General features: G+C 46.3%; 1 protein-coding gene across 5 annotated transcripts in view; it reads right to left on the bottom strand.

Moving 5' to 3' along the window:
• Positions 1–21,657, bottom strand: part of ARHGAP22 (Rho GTPase activating protein 22) — a 213,636-nt gene that overhangs the window by 147,324 nt on the left and 44,655 nt on the right. For 2 of the 5 annotated variants that reach the window (XM_082425456.1, XM_082425458.1), the window contains exon 1: positions 8,147–8,556. The exons of 2 other annotated variants lie outside the window; for them this stretch is intronic. In XM_082425456.1, the coding sequence (XP_082281582.1) occupies positions 8,147–8,180 (34 nt within the window). In that variant the 5' untranslated portion in view covers positions 8,181–8,556. Of the gene's footprint in view, positions 1–8,146; positions 8,558–21,657 lie in introns of those variants that run through there. One more of the 5 variants, XM_082425454.1, reaches the window with a different exon arrangement.

The following is a 21,657-nucleotide window of genomic DNA, read 5'->3' as shown; positions in this document are numbered from 1 at the left end:
CAAAGCAGATGCCATATCACCTAATTAGGTTACTGGCCCTTTGCTGTCCCACGCTCAGGGCCCTAGAGGTGGTCTGTTTTCGGGAGCCCTCAGAGCACCTGACAAGCCTGGGTGGGGGCAGCATGGGATGACCATGGGCATATTCGGGAAGGCCACACTATTCAGAACCAAGCAATCAGAGGAGGCCTATGAATCCCATGGTCACCCCTTAAGAGCAGAAACTTCCCTCTGAACAATCTTCCAGTGTGAACTGGTATGAGGTCAGGTGACCTCCAGTCTATCACTTCTTGACCACACCTCACACAGCCCTGCAAGCTTTAGGGTGAGACCTGGCAGGCTCCTGCTCTCCCACCCCCTCCCTTCCCCAGCCCCCAGAGGCAGCCACTTCAGTTGGCTCCTTTGGTATTTACCTCCACATTTCTTTTTTTTTTTTTTATTGCGGTGGCTTCTCTTGTTGCAGAGCACGGGCTCTAGGTGCACGGGCTTCAGTAGTTGCAGCACGGGGGCTTAGTAGTTGCGACGCGTGGGCTCTAGAGTGCTCGGGCTTTAGTAGTTGTGGCACACGGGCATAGTTGTCCCGCGGCATGTGGGATCTTCCCGGACCAGGGCTCAAACCCGTGTCCCCTGCATTGGCAGGTGGATTCTTAACCACTGCACCACCAGGGAAGTCCCTACCTCCACATTTCCAAATAGTGTTTATTTATCGCTATTTCTTTCTTTCACTTTTTGATTACCCTCATCTAGTTAATTAACACATGCATCAACTCACATATTTATCTTTTTTGTGCGTGCGAGAACATTTAAGTTCTACTCTCTTAGCACATTTCAATGATACAATACAGGGTTATCAACTATAGTTACCATGTTATACATTAGATCCTCAGATCTTATTCATCTTATAATTGAAAGTTTGTACGCTTTTACCAATTTCTCCCTATTTCTGCCACCTCCCAGCCCCGGCAACCACTTTCTACTTTTTGTTTCTGTTTGCTTTTTCTGTTTTTGTTATTAGATTCTACATATAAGTAATACTATGCAGTATTTGTCTTTCTTTGTGTGGCTTATTTCACTAAGCATAATGTCCTCAAGGTCCATCCATGTTGTCACAAGTGGCAGGATTTCCTTCTTCCTCATGGCTGGAAACTATTCATATATATATATGTTTTTATATATAACATTTTCTTTATCCATTCGTCAGTTGATTGACACTTAGGTTGTTTCCATGTCTTGGCTATTGTGGATAATGCTGCAATAAACAAGAGAGTACAGATATCTCTTGAGATCCTGTTCTCATTTCTTTTAGATATATACCCAGAAGTGGAATTGCTGGGTCATATGGCAATTCTATTTTTAATTTTTTGAGGAACCGCCATACTGTTTTTCGTAGTGACTGCACGAATTTACAGTGTACAAGAGCTCCCTTTTCTCCACATCCTTGCCAATATTTGTTATCTCTTGTCTTCGATAGTAGCCATTCCAACAGTTATGATGTGATATCTCGATCTGGTTTTTGATTTGCATTTCCCTGATGATTAGTGACACATTTTCATGTATCTCTTGGATATTTGTGTATCTTCTTTTGCAAAAATGTCTATTCAGTTCTTCTGCCTATTTTTTAATCTGTTTCTTTTTTGCTATTGAGTTGTATGAGTTCTTTGTATATTTTGGATATTAACCCCTTATCGGATATATGATTTGGAGATATTTTCTCCCATTCTGTTTCTTTTCATTTTGTTGGTGGTTCCCTTTGCTATGCAGAAGCTTTTTAGTTTGAGGTAGTCCCACTTGTTTATTTTTGTTTTCCTTTCCTTCGCTTTTTGTGTCTAATCCAAAAAATGATTGCCACCACTGATGTCAGAGACAACCCCATACGTTTTCTTCTAGGAGTTTTGTGGTTTCAGGTCTTATGTTCAAGTCTTTCGTCCATTTTGAGTTGATTTTTGTGTATGGTGAAAGATAGGGGTCCAGTTTCATTCTTTTGCTTGTGACTGTCCAGCTTTCCCAACACCATTTATTGAAGAGACTGTCCTTTCCATATACTGTCTGTTGTATATTGCTGGCTCCTTTGCTGTAAATTAATTGACTACATATACATGGGTTTATTTCGGGGCTCTCTATTTTGCTCCATTAATTTATGGTCTGTTTTTATGCTGAATCACTTCTTGATTTTTTCCATTTTAAATGTTATCTATTGATCTCTATGGAAGATGAGGATTTTATTTATTTCACTCTCCTGTCCCCATCACACATAAGCACCCACTCCATCCTCCCAGTGTATTTTTAGTTGGATCAATATGCAGAATTTGCATTATTAGTACTACGTAATTGCTAGTCCCAGCTGAGCTATGTAGTATACTGTAATATTTTGTGCACCACTTTTTGTTTTCCCTGGAGTTCATAACTGGCTTGCCTTTTAATTTGCTTAGTGTTCTACTATGTATCAATAATTCAACCTTAAATATTCCAACAGTTGTTCAAATCTAATTTTCATGTATTCACAGGCAGTGGGCATCTTCTTAAAAATCACACTGCATTTTATTACTCAAAGAATTTATAGCTCTCCTGGAGACATGCAGGGCCACCTGCAGTGGTGTTTGGATAGTGTGAATCCCTGTGCTGGGTTAGGGAGAGGGCATAGGCCTCAGCACTGGATAGACGTGAATATGAATTCCACCACTTGGTGGCAGGGTACCCGCAATTCTCCTTCCACATCTGTTGAAATGGGAATAATGATGCCTCATCATAGTGTAGTCATGAGAATTAAATAAGTACAATGGAAATGTCTGGAGCACGGAGGGCACACAATAAATGTTGGTTTGCTTACTTGTGGGAAAATCAAGAAAAATAAGGCCAGTGAAAGTACTTCATCTCACTCATAGAGCTTTCTCTCTGTAACCCCAGAGTATTGACCAGGCTCTGCACATTCATCAGGGCTTCTAAGACATTGATACTCCTATGAAGGAAAATAGCTCAAGCTACTGGAGCTTTGCTCATCAGGCTAATGATCTCCTTTAAAAGAAGGAGCCTCCTTAATCACAACATCAATTTTATTTTGAAATATTCTAAACAAAGGCAGAAACTCTAAAAGAAAATATTGATAGGTTGATGACATAAAAATTAAAAACTTATATACATCTGGGGGAAAAAAGCCCTTGATATAAAAGTAAAGGGGGCTTCTCTGGTGGCGCAGTGGTTGAGAATCTGCCTGCTAATGCAGGGGACACGGGTTCGAGCCCTGGTCTGGGAAGATCCCACATGCCCCGGAGCAACTAGGCCCGTGAGCCACAACTACTGAGCCTGCGTGTCTGGAGCCTGTACTCCGCAACAAGAGAGGCCACGATAGTGAGAGGCCCGCGCACCGCGATGAAGAGTGGCCCCCGCTTGCCGCAACTAGAGAAAGCCCTCGTACAGAAACGAAGACCCAACACAGCCAAAAATTTTTTTAAAAATTAATTAATTAATTAATTTAAAAAAAAAAAGTAAAGGGCAAGCAACAAATTGGGAAAATATTTGCAACATATAAATCAATCAAGGGAGGGCTGACTTTCCTAAGGACCTGGACCAGTTAGGTCTAGAGACAGTGCTTCAGCGTCCCAGGCTAATGCTTTCTCTGCTATTAAGCCACTCAGTCACTCATTCATTCATTCAACATAAATGTATTGAGTACCTACCAGATGTCTGGCTTTGGGGTATAATGATATTCAAAACCAGAAATGGCCCCTGCTCTCCTGGAGCACACAGTCTAGCGGAGTGACAGTTATTCACCAAATAGTCACACTCAGGAGTGTACAACTACAACCCAAGGTAAGTGCTACAAAGGAAAGGAGAGCACGGAGCAGAGGACCCAGTTTAGACTGGGGTGTGTGGGAGCACTTCCTTGGCTGGCGACACTTGAGCTGAGAACTGGAGGGTGAATAGGAGTTAAGAAGTGTGTGTGTGTGTGTGTGTGTGAGAGAGAGAGAGAGAGAGACAGACAGACAGACAGAAGGAGGCATTCCAGCTGGGGAATCAGGGTGCCAAAGCCCTGTGGTAGGAGGCCCATGGAACAGTTGAGGAATGGGAAGAAGGCCAGTGTGGCTGGAGCTTGGAGAGTGAGAGGAGGCTGGAGGTTTGACAAGTGGCTAGACTGTAAGAGGGGCCTTACGGGCCATGGTAAGGACTTAGGATTTTAACCCAAAGAGCGATGGGGAAGCCAACCAAAGGATTCCAAGCTGGGGCTGGAGGAGGAGGCCGGAGGTGGGTACAGGCTGGATTTACATTTGAAAAGATGGCTCTGGCTTTGGAATGGAGAATGGACGGGAGCGGGTGGGGTGAGGCAGAGTGTTATTGCCACAGGCTAGAAATGATGATGGCTGGGACGATAACATGAGATTGAGTGAGACAGGCAGAGTCAAGAGCTCTTTGGGAGGTAAAACAACACGGCTGCCTTCCATACCTTATCCTTGTGGAACAGGGCAAGACCAGATCAATAAACCTTTATTTTGGGCAGTGCTAACGGGCACAGAGGAGGCCTCAATCAAGATTGGGGGAATACACAAATCTTTGAAGAAGCAGACCCTGGGTCAGTGGATTTCAGGAAAGGGAGCAATCCCAGCAGGCTGGGGTAGCATCAGGGTCAAGTATTTTGGGCCTTTGTTCTGACTATGGCCTGGACAGATGGGGATGAACCCGGTACCTCTCACAGAATCTGGTGATGGGCATGAGCTTATGGCTTGGGGCTCCGCTGCCCTTCCTCACCCTGGATAACTACCCACGTTGCTCCCAGGACAGAGGGTGCCAATCTTATGTTTTTATTTTCTATCTTAAAAAATAAATTGCAATTTTTACAGTGTCACAGAACATGTGCACTTGTGACTTGCTCCACTGTGTGATAAATTCATGGAGTTTTAGTAAATTTATCTTATTTTTCTCCTGGGAAAACTGGCAGGGGTGGGGTGACCTGTCTCTTGCATTCCCACTCTGGAAACATGGCAACAATTCTCAGTGGAGTTAGAGCTTACCAGGCGTGGCATCAGCAAAGGCTCCCTGGACGGGACCCTGGGAGTCAGGCAGGAGCTGAGTGGGGCAGAGCTAACCACACCTGGGTCCAAATGGCCTGGTCTGGCTTCCACAGGCCATGACGAGCTAGGGTGAGTCTGAACTGGTCCTAAGCAGGCAATAGCAAGCTAGAATCACAGTATTAATGGCCAGTGTGAGCTGGTATGAACCAATCTGGACCACTTTCCCAAATCAGTCTAAATTGTGTGATGCACATAAAAGCAAGCACACTGTTTGAATTTACTGGCCTGTTTTGGGACATTCCCAGCTGGTTTAGGTGCCTCCCTACTTTTCTGAATTATTATTGTCCTTTTCAGTGTGTGTGTGTGTGTGTGTGTGTGTACAACACCTGCCTCATCTGCCTCTAACTACTTCTTGGAAGTTGAGCTCAGATTGACCAAACTTAGTTTTATATGCAGGTAAGCGACAGTAGGGTTTCTCCTGGGAGATTCTCAATCTTGACATCTCCCCCTCCATGGGACAGATTTAGGATGATGGCAGCCTTTGCCAGCTCTCTCAGGGCTGGCCTGGATGGGGACCTTCCAGGAAGTTGACAGCCAACATGACCCTGGGGAAGAGTCCTTGGGAAACCCCTATCTGCAGAGCAGCAAAGGCTTCTGAGCCAGCTGACAGGGGCTGGTTTTATTAACTATTCCAGAAAGTGACCCCAGGTCTTTTTCACTCAACCCATTGTACCCAGGTGGTGGTGTAGCCTGGAAGTATGTCTGCAATACGTATCGTCTGGAGCAGTCTGGACAAGGCAGTGTGTGGATACCAGGGCCTGTGATCTGTATCCTATAGACAGGCTGGGTTTATGACATGTAGCTTGCCCAACTCCTGAAAGGTGCAGAGGGGGATGAATTTTGAGGAAAGGTCTTCCTTCTACCAGAGCCCAATTTCTTAGAGGCATTCACATATAATTTTGGCCTGTATTCCTCCAGAAATGTCCCTGCGTGATCTGACTCCTGACCTGGTGTCCAGCCCCAGCCTCCTGGCCCTGTGTGCCCCTCCCCTCCCACAGCATCTGCACGTGCCGATCGCTGCCTGAAACGTGGCCTCCTCCCTCCACCACCCTTTGCCTAGGTAGCCCCACCATTCTTCAGCTCACAGCTCAAGCACCACTTGCTTCCTCTGGAAGCTTCATTTGTAGTATATGTTCTTATGCTCTTAGAATACTCCTTGTCATGGTTTATGATCATGTATTTTTATGGGTAAATGATTATCTTATAAATATCTGATATATAGCACCATAAACTTTATCTTTTAACATATCCTACAAGATAATATCATCTACTAGACGGGTTCTCAACCTTAGTGCTATTGACATTTGGGGCTGGAGAATTCTTTGTTGTGGGGACCGTCCTCTGCATTGCAGGATGCTTAGCAGCAGCCCAGCCTGTATCCACTAGATGCCAGTAGCACTCCTTCGCTGGAACAACCAAAATGTCTCCAGACACCCACAAATGTCCCCCAAGGGGCAAAATAGCTCCCGGTTGAAAACCACTGACCCAGAACAAATGTTTTTAAGAAGTTTGAGATTTCAAAGGCAGGCTTCCTGAGACCCCGTTGCAAAGCACTGGTTTCTTTCTAGACCAGCCCCATCCAACAGAAAGATAATGTGAGCCACGTATGTAATAGTAAATGTTCTAGTAGCTGCATTAGAAGCAAGTAAAAGAAGAAACAGGTGAAATGAATTCTAATCCATATTTTATTTAACCCAATATATCCAAAGTATTGTCACTTCAGCAGGTGACCAATGTAAAATAATCATTGAGATATTTTACGTTCTTTTTTTCCAAGTCATCAAAATCTAGTGTGTATTTTTCTCAGTTTGGATTAATCACACGTCGCGTGCTCAATAGCCAAGTGTGGCCAGCATTTTAGACAGGAGTGGGAGAGGGGACCCAAGCTCTCTTAGAGAGCCTGGCCCAGCCCACCCCTTGCATCGTCACCAGGCGGTACTGCTACCCCTGAGCAGAGCCATGCACAGTCCTCCTTTGCCCACTGGGGCCCACAGGTGACAGCCCATTCCGAGCACCCCATGGAGGGGCTCTGACTACACTCTAGAGGGCCAGCCTGCCCAGGAAAGTCATCCAAATGCCTGCAGCGTGCTAATGAGATGGGTGTGTGCCCGTGAGCTCACAAGAGCCTGGAGGGTTCCTGCCTCAAATACACAAACACTTGGGTGAGGCAAGCACGGTTTCCAAGCTCCCCAGGCAGAAGCTCCACCCACCTCCAAGCTCCAAACCAACCTCCTTGTGCTCCTTGCTCACAAGGGAGGCTCAGCCCTCCACAAACACTGGCCACATGGAAGGACACATTCTATTTTCTTAAAACAGAGATGCTCTCATCTAAAATGACACTTGCACTGGCCAAGAAGTTGCTGTCCAGGGAGATGCTGTCCCTAGCCCCAAGACTTGTCCTGAGGCCCCAGGCCATTCTGCAGGGCCGCAGCCTGGTTGGGGTGCCAGCCCAGGGCTGCAGGATCACCCCGCAAGGCTCTCCCGACTCGCATCTCTTACTTATCTCTAGACACCCCCAACACCCACAACTCCAGGCCCTTCTGCTTCCTGGGAGTTCTCCCGGGGAGAGCCCCTGCCTGCCTGAGGGGTTGCTTCCTGCAGCCCAGCTGTGGCAGCTCCTGCAGGCTCTGCAGAGCGGCCTCCCGGTAGCCAGAATGAAGACCTTCACTGGGACCTGGCTGTCTGGAGAAGCCAGGGCATTGCCCTTCCTAGTGAGGGCTACTTTTGTCTTGGCAGCTAGGGCAAATCTTGAGCATTCAGCATTTCCCTTTTAGTAGAAAACTAAAGTTTTACCAGAGTTGTCACCCGGTCACTTTGGGCAAGCCAGGGACTCTGTAAAACATGGAATGTGGGGTGAAGCCTGCACACCCACTGGGTCAATAAGCTGGCCATCGCCCTTTGGCAGTCTCAGGTGTGACCCCCACAGACCCCAGGAGCGTCACTAGAGAGGGCTGTCAGTCATCAAGATGCCTCCAGAACGCCTGCCCCATCTGACCCCAGCGTGGCAGCCAGCTGAGTATCCACGCCCATCGGCCAACAGACGCACGCACACTGTGTCCAGATCCACCTCAGGAAGTTGGACTTACCCCTCCTGGCTTGCCTCATCTTTGGGCTCAGCATGTTCCTGCCGCCTCCTGGACGGAATCGCTGGGCCGATCATGCTGTCATCCACTTCCCTTTTCTCTTCCTCTGGCCCAGTTGCCCCTCATGCCCCGCTCGGGCCCCCATGGCCGCTGGCGTCACCAGCGAGGCTCCCTCGGCTGCCTTTCCTGGCTCCGGACCGACGGCTTGCCTTGGACTATGTAAACCTCAGTGCATTATTTATCCATCTCAGAATTAATTCCCACCCAAGCGAACCATTAAGAGGCTCAGTAACCGCTGCTGATCAATCACCGGGCCAGGGCGGGAAGGCCTGACTGTCCCTCCGCCTGGCCGGGGCGCACGCGGCACAGCCCATCCCAGAGCGGAGCTGGCGGCGGGTCGGGCGGAGGCGAGAGGAGGGCGGGGAGGGAGGAGCCGGGCGGAGCGCGCGGTCCCAGCTGGTCCGATGGTCCCAGAGGGCGGGCGGGCTCCGAGCTCGGATCCGCCCTCTGCACGGGGAGGGCCTGTCGGGGGTGCGCGCCACTGGCTGGAGCCACCAAGAGGCCGCAGGAAATGCACGGCCTCTGGCCGCCCGGGGTCCCTCACGCCCTGCCAAGGCCCGGCAGTTGGGCAGCGGGTGGCCGAGGCCCGGGCGGGCCAAGGATCCTTCGAGGGTCCGTCCACTGGGGACCTGCTCTGCCTGATGTTTCCTGCCAGGAGGGCCCAGGAGGCCGTCTATGACAGTTCCAACTGTGGAAAGACAGGTGTGTCTTAGAAGGAGCGTGCAGCTTTGGCATATTCAGAGCCTCAGGGGACTGGTCCAGCAAAGCCGGTTAGGGATGTTAATTTTTTGCCACCTTAATAAGGTGAAAGGAATAAGAATGCGGTGAAGCACTTAGTTCAGGGCTTGCACATAGTAAGTAGGATCTCAAAAACTGTTCACTGGGTAGTGAAATCTCTGCTAACTGCCATGTTTCTGTTTAATACTAGTAGAGTTCTAAAGAGTGTACGGTGGGGAATTTTGGGAGGTTCAGACTCAAGATCCTAAAAATTGCCCGAGAAATGCAATCACAGTAACTGTTCTCATTTATTAGGTGCCTACTATGTGCCCTTGAGGTTGGTGCTTTATATTCAGTATCTCATTTAATTCTCAAATTCCCTGAGGCAGGGAAGCCTTTATCATGGCTTTTCAGATGAAGAAAATAAGGCACAGAAATGTTAAATATCTTGCCCAGAGTCACACAATCCTGTCAGGGCTGGGACCTGAACCCAGGCTGTCTCTACAGCCTATGCTTCTCTGTGATGCCAGTCTAAGTACCCTGATTCCAACCACTTCCTGTGAACGTTCCCGGCTTGAGAGCCCTCAGTGAACTTGCTAGATGGTGAGGACCAGACTTTGTGCCCCTGAAATCACCCCATGTGCCCTGTCAGGCATTTGCGCCTGGCGCTGGGTTCTTTGGGCCTGGGTACTGTGTGATCCTCTTAATAGGTGGAAGATGAGGGATTTGAACAGGGACCTCTCTGCTTTGAACGGTCATGCTCCCACCCTAATCTTCAAAGTGCCGCTATGTCCGCTGGTCCCCAAATGCCGGACTGATGTGTAATCAACTCTAGTAGCTGGAAAGGAAGAGGGTCCAGAGGCTGAGGGGTCCACTGCAGCTGTCCGTGCTGGGAAGGACAGGATCTGGACTATGGAGAGGAGGGGAGGATGGGAGAGGTTAAGGACTCACCAGGATGTGGTAGGTCAAATCGCCAGGGTAAAGGGAGAGAGCAGAATCCCTGGAGACAAAGCTGTCTTACTTAGCATCCAGTCACTTACTCTGGCCCTCAGCTACTCCTCAGAAGGGATGAATAAGCATAAGTAAGTTTGCTATGACATTCAAGGCCTTTTATGCTACTGGCCATGGTTTCCTCTGTGACCTCTCTTGCTAATGCTACACACAACCGTATGCATGCACAGCCCCTGCTCCTGTGTGCTCCCAGTTCCTTCTCTCTGGAGTGTGTGTTTCAGCCACAGAAGTCTGATCATTCTAAGCAAGTCTCCCATGAAACTGTCCTGATTCTACCTCCAGAAGGAGAGACAGTAAGCACTTCCTCAGGGCTCTTATCTGTGTCCCTCAGACTGCCCAATGCCCCTTCTGCACACCCAGCCCTGAGCCTCAGGTTGGACTCAGGCCAGGAACCCCATGAGGAATATTGGCTTGATGGGCAGATTCGAGAAACACCACTGAAATGACAGAATCGCCCTCCTGTTTTTTTGGGCCCAGGTAAAGGTCAGATCAGGCTGGGACAGAGGCCATCTAGCAGGAGAGGAGAGATACAGAGCTGGAAAACCTCAAGTCACATCAGGGTCACAGAGGGAGGTCCCATGGCCACTGACAACATCTTGAGCAATCACGAAGGCCTGTGAGTAATGCAGCCTGGACCACTTCCAAGCCAGAGGCAGGAAAAATACCCTGAAGACTTAGTTTGGGTCCACTCACACTTGTTTTGGTTAAGAAACCACTCCCGGGAGCTTTTTCTGTGCAGCTGTTTCCCTGGATGATATTTAGCTGCTGAGCTTACCCATCTGCTTTTCCGGGGATCAGCATTGGAAATGGGCAAAACCACAGAGGCTCTAAGCTCAAGCCCAGAGTGAAGCTGGGAAAAGGGCAGGAGCTAATCTGAACTCTGCATCAGAGAATGGTGGGGGGCATGGGACGGGGGCAAGTTAGCTCTTTCCTTCTCTATGCCCTCAGACCACGTTCCCAGTACTTCTTTGGATGAAGGGATCCATGGGTTCCAGCTGGAAGGGACATTAGCACCCCCTCCTTCCTGAAGTTTACAAACCGTACACCACAGCACTCTGTTCCTTCCAGCTTCCTCTGAGGCCACCAGGAGGGAGGGTGGGGTGAGGACAAGAGCAGAGCAAGGGAATCTGCTGAATATGGTGGCCTCCTGAGTAAGCTTTTATTTGAAGGAATTGCCCCACTCCTCTTACACAGGCAGGAATCCGAAGCCAAGGAGGGGAAATACGGGCCTCAATTAGGAGTAGAGACAGAGAGATGGCCCCCTTTCCCACTGCCCTTACAGCACTCTACCTCCCGGCCGTGGTCCTGGGTCTATCTTTGCTGGTTCCCTGCCCTGCATCATTTCTGCATTTTCTAAGGGCTCCTCTGGGCCAGGCACCTCTGGGCACTGAAAGACAAGTGGAGAGGATTGGGAGGGCAGAACTGTCCAGAAGGCATTTGCAGAAATGCACACCTCTTGGTGGGATGGTCACCCACCAACATCATTGGCTCAGAGCCAGGATGGCTTCAGATCAGTGGTTCTCAACCTTGGCTGCAAACTAGGGAGCTCTGAAAGCTAACTTCTGTTTCACCCCTGTCAGCTCCAATTTAACTCGTCTGGACATTGGTCCTTGGGAGGTGTAAAAGCTCCTCCAGTGATCCAATGTGCGGCCAGGGTTGAGAACCACTACTTTATTAGATAATTGCATATCCTTGAGCCTGGAGCCACCAGAAGCAGTCTTTGCCTGCTCTTGCCTCGAGGGAGGCTTCTTCTGAGGGAGGTACACGTTTGCCAATCAGTCTCCCGAACAGAAAGTGGAAAGGGGCCTATATCTCAAGGCTCAACATGAAACAGCTCCATGAGAGCTACAGGTACTGTTGTATAGGTTGTGCACTGCACAAAAGTATCCAGTAGGAGGGGGAATAGGGCTGGGTTTGGGCTCTGCTGGCAAAGCCATGTGTTCTAGCATGGTGAGAGGGATCTGCCACCAGAAGGGCAAGCCTTTCTCTAATTTATACAAAGATGTCATACAGATAGCAGAGCCCTGAGTCTGAGACGCCTGCTCAGTGGTCACCAGCACCAATGTCCCCTGACTCCCTGCTTACGGCACTCTCAGTCTCTGTTGCCAGGCCGCTGAAGCTCTAGCTCCCTAGCACACCACTTTTGTCCATCCCACTGGTGTGCTGGACCAGCCAGCTGGTCCCAATAGCCCTGAGAGCTGATTGTTAAATTTTTAGGAATGTTGTAATTTTAACACAGACATCATTAGAAATTAAATTATGTAAACTTACAATTAAATAAACTATATTAGAAACAAAGGCAATACATACTCAACAGACATGACTTTCTAATTACTTACTACATTTTCCTATTGTCTACATTTTTAGGATTATTTCTCTCTATCCTATCTGTATGGTGCAAATACTATTATGATTGTTGATTTTTATGTCATCTTGACTGGGCCACAGGGTGCCCAGACATTTGGTCAAGTATTATTCTGGGTGTGTCTGTGAGGGTGTTCCTGGACAAAACTAACATTTGAATCAGTAGATGGAATAAAGCACATTGCCCTTCCTGAGGTGGCTCATCCAGTCAGCTGGGGGCCTGATTAGAACAGAAAGGCTGACCCTCGCATGAGTAGAAGGGAACTCCTCCTCCTGAATGCCTTGAGCTGGGACACTGGTTTTTTTCCTGCCTTCGAACTAGAACTACATCGGCTCTCCTGGGTCTCCAGCTTGCTAACTACAGATCTTGGGACTTCTCAGCCTCCCAATTGGCTCACGTATAATTACATGAGCCAATTCCTTGTTATAAATCTCTTGATATATACAGACAGTTCCTGACTTATGATGGTTCAACTTAGGATTTTTTGACTTTATGATAGTGTGAAAGTAATACACTTTCAGTAGAAACTGTACTTCAAATTTTTGAACTTTTATCTTTTCCTGGGCTAGCCACATGCCAGATGATACTCTCTCATGATGTTGGGCAGTGGCAGTGAGCCACAGCTCCCAGTCAGCCAGGCGATCGTGGCCAGGAACTTACAACAGATACACTTAAAACCATTCTAGACCCATATAACCATTCTGCTTTTTCACTTTCAGTACAGTGTTCAATAAATTACATGAGATGTTCAACACTTTGTTATAAAAGAGAATTTGTGTCAGACGATTTTTGCCCAACTAATGTACATGTTCTGAGCATGTTTAAGGTAGGCTAGGCTAAGCCAAGATGTTCGGTAGATTAGGTATATTAAATGCATTTTTGACTTAACGATGGGTTTATTGGGACATAACTCCATTGTAAGTTGAGGAAGATCACTGTATATACATATAATCAAGCGATTTATATATCCTTGAGGTACATATATATATATCCTTGATTGGTTCTGTTTCTCTGAAGAACCCTAATTCAACTATATACTGGGCTGCTACTATACATCTCTTCCCAGCTCCTTGTTCACTGATCATGCTGCTATGCTGGTAGTTTGAAGCTGATGGTGGTGGGAATATTTATAATATACCAAGAAAATCAGCAAATGCTATCAATTGTGAAAAGAAAATAAAAAGTGGAGTTGGTATTGCTATGAGAGGTCTCTAAAATGAAGCCTAGAGGCCGTTGAGGAAGTGCGGCTTACGCATGTCTCAGCCCAGATGGAATCTGATCTTTTAACTACATATTGTCCTAACGAAGACATCCAGAACACCTGCTAGAGACTCGAGATACTTATCAGACCCTTACCCTAGAATAATTCATGACAGCCTATTCCTTAAGGACAAATATTTCTTTCCCTGTGTCAGAGTATAGCCTTGTGGCTTTTGCCTTTATAAGCCCCTGACTCTTTCTCTTCCCCAGAACACTCTTTGGAATCTGTCTCCCAAATTGCAATTCATAAGACCCCCAAATAAAGCTCTTTGTTCTTTGCAGCCTCGATATTGATTACAGTTTGACATAACCAGGACTTCAATTTTGTTTCCTTCCAGAAAGCCAGTTGTCAGGCATTCGCCAGCACGCCTCCGGTCATCCCCTATGAGGTTTGCTCTGTGTGCTCCAGTCACTGTCGACTCCCTGCTGTGGGCAGAGGATGTTTGCTCTCCACCCAAATCTGTTCTCTCCGTCCTCCTGGGCACACCTAGGTGCTCCACATTTCCTAGACGCCTTGCAGTTTGGTGTGGCTGGGCCCCGGCATTGTTCATCAGCAGACATGTTGTGGCCACTTCTAGGCATGGCCCACAAAACTCCTCCCCTCAACAATCCTCCATGTTTGCCTCCCTTTCCTGGGGCCACCTTGGAAGCCCCGTGTAAAAGAGGGCAGAGGCCCCGCAGTCTGGGTCCCTGAATGACTGAGTGAGCCCAGGCCCTACTGTCAACCAGAAACATCTCAGATGGTTGCGAGAAGAAGAGCTGTTACCTAGTTGGTCCTCTTTGTTACTACAGCCGACCTTCCCACCAGATATACTCACTGCCTGCCTTTCTTCGCCTCCTTTGATGCATCCTTTTGGACCCTGTTTCAGTGTCACCTCCCTGCTCGGAGCCCTAGAGTTAGAGTTTAGCACCTTTAATGTCTCCCTCATCACCCATGCCTGAGGACACACGAACCTTCTAAAAGCCCTCCTGCTAGACCCTAAGACCTTACCCATAACTTAGATATATAAAATTTAAATTACCCATATTTATTACCTGTAATTTAAAAATTAACCCATATTTTAAATATTATAGCCTATAATTGAAATATAAACTATAAACAAAACTTATAGTATGCTGATTTTAAAATATTCTTTCTAGATTTTGTTTTTTAAACTTTTTATTTTATATTGGAGTATAGTTGATTAACAATGTTGTGTTAGTTTCAGGTGTACAACAAAGTGATTCAGTTATACATATACATGTATCTATTCTTTAATTGCAAAATTGTGTCAGATTATCAAAGGTGAACTTTTCTCCCACTTTGGTGGCCTTGCCTTGCTGGTACTCTGAGCATAGCCTTGGTTTCACCTCTGGGCACTTGGGTTCTGCAAGCTGCTGTGTCCCTGAGGGAAGAGGGCAGGGCCTCAGTCCTGTTGCCTTTGGCCTGAAGTCTGTCTCTGTCCTTTGGCTCAATGCCCCCTCCAGATGTGTAGCTTGGCTTTTAATTTCAGTCTTGTCCACACACTGCAGTCTATGGTACACCCTCTTACACATAGCCCAGGCCCCCAGAAGGGGTCTAGAGCCCTGGACTCTTACTTTTCTGGGTCTTTGGTGTCCTGGGATCCTGGGCAGAGAGTCAGAAGGACAAAGATGCAGAACCCAGGGTTGGGCACTGGAAAACCACCAGACACACTGGGCCAGCAAGAGCGTTCAGACCAGAATTCGGAGGCTTTGCTTGGAAAGCCCCATACTTTTGACCTGTAGCCTCAGGCATGTATCCTTGAGTCCTGCAGCCCTGGCCTAGGGGGAGAGGTGGCTTAGGGGTAACTAGGTGAGCTGCTTCAGACACCATAACCTTTGGTTTGAACCTCCACTATACCACTTGTCATCCATCACCTTTCACTTTGCAACAGCTAATGTCCAGACAGCTGATGTCCAGGGGGGCTTAGTGTTGAGTTGATGGATGAGTTGTGTACCGGCTGGGTTCTCCAGTGGCTGATGCGGAGATGAGAGTTTTAGGAGAGATGAACACTTGTTCAGGAAAGGGGAGGATGCAGGAGTGGGGAGGGAGGGGAGTGTCTGAGCCATAAGCAAACCTGACAGTGTCTCTGCCAGCCCACCTGGGAGCTCCGAGGCAGATGGCCCAGAAGAGGGTCTGGCTTTGGGTGGAGGTGGTTAGGTCCATGTACTACCGTCATTGGCTGGGGGCCTTCTCGGAGAGGAGCATGACCTTGGCTACCACTGCCTTGTGTAGTCATTGGCTGGGAGCCACCTAAGAAGAGCATAAAGTTGGCGCAAAAGCTGAGGCTGACCCTAAAAGAGCTAACAGCTGGCGGTGTCAGCTGACCCCACTCCTTGCAGCTGCGCGGCAAGTCCTTTCCTGAAAGGGACGCTGAGCAGCTCAGCTGTGTGTACCTGACAGGTCCTGTGAACCTCGCAGGCCTCATTTTCAGGCCTCTGTAAATCCTGGGTTCAGACTAACTCTACTCACCTAAGACTCTTTGCTCCACCTGGGCAGCTGTCTGGGCTCCCCATTTAATTGGGCAGCTTTCAGATAAAATTTTATTCAGCTGCAAAGTCTCACTGTGGTTTCCTCAGAAGGGGAAGCTTCCATTAGAGGGTTGTGTAGAGCCAACAATGGGACAGACCCTGCCCCCCTTTCGCCTGCAGTGGGACAACATGTTCAAAGGGCTCCATGAAAAACTGTCAACCTCAGGGCACTGTGGGAAGTGGCAGGTGGGAACCCAGTCCACCAGGCTTGACACCCTGGGCCAGGCAAGGGTCCCCTGCTAGGTTCCTGCTTCTGGCAGTCAGAGGCTGAGAGGAAAGAGGGAAATGATACTTCACTAGTGGGTTTTGGGTCCTGGGAACATGAGGTTCTGAGGTTTCAAGGAGCTGTCACCCTTCCCCTGTAGCAAAGGGTGGGGGACTCAGAGGTGGGGTTACCGCCAGCGTCAGCCTGCCCAGGCTCCAGTGGCAGCCCCTGTCCTCACTCAGGTCCAACGAGGAAGCAGGTTTGAAATGATGTCCCCTCCCACAAAGAGTCGGATTTTAGAAAATGATGAATCACCACTTTGGTCAGTTTTCATTATTGAAAAACAAGTCTTCTCCCTCGTGAAAACACCTGCTTGTTGTGGAAAGGCAGGGATTGGAACAGATGGAAAGAATGGAAATTTCCCAGTTGCCTTCTCTCCCAACTCACACCTCTCCCCTAAGTCAAGATTCCTCCTCCTCCGCTTGACCAGCCCCTCCCCCCTGGGCACACAACCTTCATCGGCTCTTCCGATCATTTCCCCTCCTTTTGCATCTTTAATCCTGCCCTCCCTCACTGGTTCTCTTCTCCAAGCTGACAAACACACTCAGGTCTCTCTTCTCTCAAAATCACACCTCCCTTTACATCATTTATTATAATGGAACGGGACTCGTTTGGGGGCTGTACAACATCTGGCCCCTTCCTGTTCTGCAGCGACCCCCCGCCACCTCCCTTTTTGGTCTGCTCTGTCCCTGCAGGCAGTTGGATGTGGCCATGTGATGTACACTCAGGCCATCAGATGCCCCTGCCTGGGTTTGATCTAATCTTGAGCATGTCATGAAAAGACTGAGAGATGGTGAGATGGACTTCCCAGCACCGGCAGCAGTGATGATGTCCTGTTGTGACCTTGGTGCCTTCTGACACAGTGGAGGTGTCCTGCAGAGATATCCTGACCATGCCATTCCTGCAAGAAGATGATCCTGTGATTCTTGCTTTTAGGCCCCCTGAAGCCACCATCATTCTTGGCTGTTTTCCAAGCCTGGTTCTCCAGCTCCCAAAGGATTTTGTAAATCTCTGATATATTTCGAATAAATTCCCTTTCTGGCTTTAGCTGGCTTGGGTTGCCTTTCTGTGACTTGCAACCCACAGAATTCTAACTGATGCCCATATCATGCCTCTCAGCCCCTGTTTTCACATTCCTCTCCTCTCTCACTTCCTAATTTTCCTAACTCAGCACAGATGGCACTGTCTCCCAGTTGTCTGTTCTCCCACAGATGACATTTCCTTCCTTATTTCCCCAATTATGCCACCAAGCTAATCATTGCATGTCTCAGACTGGAAACCACAGGCTATCCTTCCAGACCATGGCTCTAGTTTTCTACAGCCTATTGTCATATTTCCATGACCGACGGTACTCACAGCTCATCCAGAAGGTGCTGCTGGAGGAGGCCCTCCCACCCTGGCGAACACTTCTTTCCTCCCAACCTTTACTTCATTCTCATCTGTTTCAATTCCAGCTCCTGTCTGGGTGTGCACGTCTGACCCTGGTGAGGGTCTGGTACACACATGCTGCCTTGCTTTCGCCTGCAGTGAGACAACATGCTCAAAGGGTTCCATGAAAAACTGTCAACCCCGAATCAACATCTGGCAAAATTATTCTTCAAGATGAAGGAGCAATTAACAGATTCTCAGATAAACAAAAACTGAGACAGTTAATTGCTAGCAGATGTGCCCTACAAGAAATGTTAAAGGGAGTCTTTCAGGCTGAAATGAAAGGACACTAGACAGTTAACTCAAACCCACATGAAGAAATAAAGAACACCAGTAAAAGTAATGGTATAGGTAAATATTTAAGATGGCATTGATGCATTTTTCTTGTAACTTCTCTTTTTCCTTATCTGATTTAAAAGGTAACTGTGTAAAAAACTGATAAATCTATGTTGATGAGCACACAATATTTAAAGATATAATGAGTGATGATGAAAATATATAAAAGTTTTTGTTCAGCAGATAAATGGATAAAGAAGATGTGATGTATATATACAATGGAATACTCAGCCATAAAAAGAATAAAATTTTGCCATTTGCAACATGGATGGACTTGGAAGGCATTATGCTAAGTGAAGTAAGTCAGAGAAAAACAAATACTGTATATCACTTAAATGTGGAATCTAAAAAATACAACAGACTAGTGAATATGACAAAAAAAGAAGCAGACTCACAGATGTAGAGAACAAACTTGTGGTTACCAATGAGGAGAGGGGGGTGGGGCAGTGGGAGATACAAATTATTGGGTGTAAGATAGGCTCAAAGATGTATTGTGGGACTTCCCTGGTGGTGCAGTGGTTAGGAATCCGCCTGCCAATGCAGGGGACACAGGTTCGAGCCCTGGTCCAGGAAGATCCCACATGCTGCGGAGCAACTAAGCCTGTGTGCCACAACTACCAAGCTTGTGCTCTAGAGTCCGTGAGCCACAACTGCTGAGCCTGAGTGCCACAACTACTGAAGCCTGCACACCTAGAGCCCGTGCTCTGCAACAAGAGAAACCACTGCAATGAGAAGCCCGCTCACCACAACAGAGTAGCCCCCGCTCGCTGCAACTAGAGAAAGCCTGCATGCAGCAACAAAGATCCAATGCAGCCACAAATAAATAAATAAATATAACCTTTAAAATTGTGAATCACTATATATTGCACACCTGTAACTTATATACTATTGTACATCAACTATATTTCAATTAAAAAATAAAATAAAATAAAAAGTTTCTGTATACTGTATTTATTAATCCAAACTAGATTGACACAGATTAAGGTGTAATCCCCAAGGCAACCACTAGGAAAATAACCCCAAAACTATACAGTCAAAGAAACAACAAGGTGATTGAAAGGTTATAACAGACAGTATCCATTTAATACAAAAGAATTCAGTATTTGAGGATGTGAGGAACAAAAAAGATATGACACATAGGAAAAAAATAGCAAAATAGTAGGAGGAAGTCCTTTCTTATCAGTAATTACATTACATGTAAATGAATTGAACTCTCCAAATAAAAGGAAGGTGTAGGTAGAATTGACTTCTAAAAAATTCAGCAATGTACTCTTTAAAAAGTGTTATTTTAGATTCAAAGACACAAATATGTTGAAAGTGAAAGAATTTAAAAAGATATTCCATACGAACAGTAACCAAAAGAGAGCAGGAGTGGCTATACTAAAATCATACAAAATGGACTTCAAGACAAAAATTACTGCAAGAGAGAAAGAAGGATAATATACATTAATAAAAGAGTCAATACATCAAGATATAACAATTATAAACATATATTTGCCTAACAATAGAGCACCAAAGTCCATGAAGCAAAAATAGATAGACTTGAGGAAGAAATGGAGAATCAACAATCGTAATTGGAAACCTCAATATCCCACTTTCAATAATGTATAGAAAAGCAACAAAGAAACCACCTAGACCTAACAGACATCTATAGAACACTCCACCCAAAAACAACAGAATACACATTCATCTAAACTGCACAGGGAACACATCCTTGGATAGACCAAATGTTAGGCCACAAAACAGGTCTCAGCAGATTTAAAAGGATACCTTGTCTTACTAGTCAACATTGTACTGGAAGTTGTAGCCAAGTCAATTAGGCAAGAAAAACTAATAAAGGCAGGACCTGTCACATTTCTGAGCCCATGCCCAGGACTGGGTTTGAGAGAGAGCAGAGAACAAGGGACTATTCAGTGTCCTGTTCTGTCCCTGGGTAAGGCAATGCGTGGCAGCTCTGACCTGTACCAATGGCATCTTGCTCTCTTTCCAAATTTTTTATTTTGAATTTAAGTCTCCACTGATATCCCAAGGGATTTATGAAGATCCCAGAGGTCACTGTCATGCCTGCATTGCAGTCCAACTTCTCCCTATGCTCAGCCCTGCTTCCTGACTCCCCACACCTGTCACTCTTCAATAAACTTACTCCATGCTGACCTCCATCTCAGAGTCAGCTTCCCAGGGGACCTAGTCTTCAATGGAGCTAAAGGCCGATCTCTGGGGTATTGTGAAATGACTAGTGTACAGTCATAAAGTGGACATTGTACAGCTTCAAGAGCTGATTGTTAAACTGTATACATGTTCCAATTCCACTCGTGTCCTTATCAAAAGGAAAGATGCATATATGTGTCAAAACTTTTTGGAGATAACAGTAGTTATTTCTGCAGAGTAGGGATGGAAGTTTGGAGTCATTTGTTTTCTGCTTTATACTTTTCTATGCTGTTTGAATTCCTTCCCTGAGCATGCAATGATTTCTATAGTGATAATTCTAAGGAAGGATGGATCCAGTAGTTGAAGGGTTGGGGTGCAGTGAAATGTATATAAACTCAGAGAGAGGAATCTGGGCAGTGGTTGGTCAAGCCCTACTCAGCTGTAGGGTGATCAAAATCCTAGTTTGCTCCAGATTACCCTGGTTTTAGCATTGAAAGTCCTGCATCCTGAGGGACACTTCAGTACTAGAATAGAATCAAGAGTTCAGAAATAAACACTCATATTTATGGTCAACTGATTTTTAACAAGGGTGTGAAGACAATTCAATGGGGAAAAGAATAGTCCTTTCAACAAATGGTGCTGGGACAACTTGATATCCGCATGCAAAAGAGTCAAGTTGGACCCCTCCCTCATACCATACACCAAAATTAATTCGAAAATGTATCAAAGACCTAAATATAAGAGCTAAAACTATAAACTCATAGAAGAAAACTAAATAAGAAAAAAAATAGATAAACTGGATGTAATCAAAATGAAAAATTTTGTGCTTCAAAGGACACCATGAAGAAAGTGAAAAGATAATCTGCTGAATAGGAGAAAATTTGTGCATATCTTACATCTATTAAGTCACTTGTATCTAGAATATATTTTTTAAAACTCATACAACTCAAAAAAAAAGTATTTTGCAAATATTTTCCCCCAGTCCATGGCTTCATTCTCTTCAGAGTGACTTTCTCAGAACAGAAGTTTTGAATTTTAATAGTTTTATTTTAATGGAGCACCGTTTTGGTGTTGTATCTAAAAACTCAGTGCTAACCTAAGGTTACCCAGATTTTCTCCTATGTTTTCTTCTATAAATTTTGTATCTTGTGTTTCATATTTAGGTCTATTGTCATTTTGAGTTAATTTTTGCTAAAGGTATAATGTCTGTATCAAGGCTCATGTTTTGTTTTGTTTTTTTTGGTCTGTGGACATACAGCTGTTCCAGCAACAGCTGTTAAAAGTACTATCCTTTCTCCATTAAATTGCTTTTGCTTCTTTGCCAAAGATCAGTTGACTATATTTGCATGGGTCTATTTTTCGGCTTTCTATGTGATTCCATTCGTCTATATG

This window comes from Balaenoptera physalus, assembly GCF_965194825.1.
Source record: "Balaenoptera physalus genome assembly, chromosome: 14".
NCBI classification, from domain to species: domain Eukaryota; kingdom Metazoa; phylum Chordata; class Mammalia; order Artiodactyla; family Balaenopteridae; genus Balaenoptera; species Balaenoptera physalus.
Note: the sequence above shows the minus strand (reverse complement) of the source record. Positions and strands in the feature narration are given on the sequence as shown.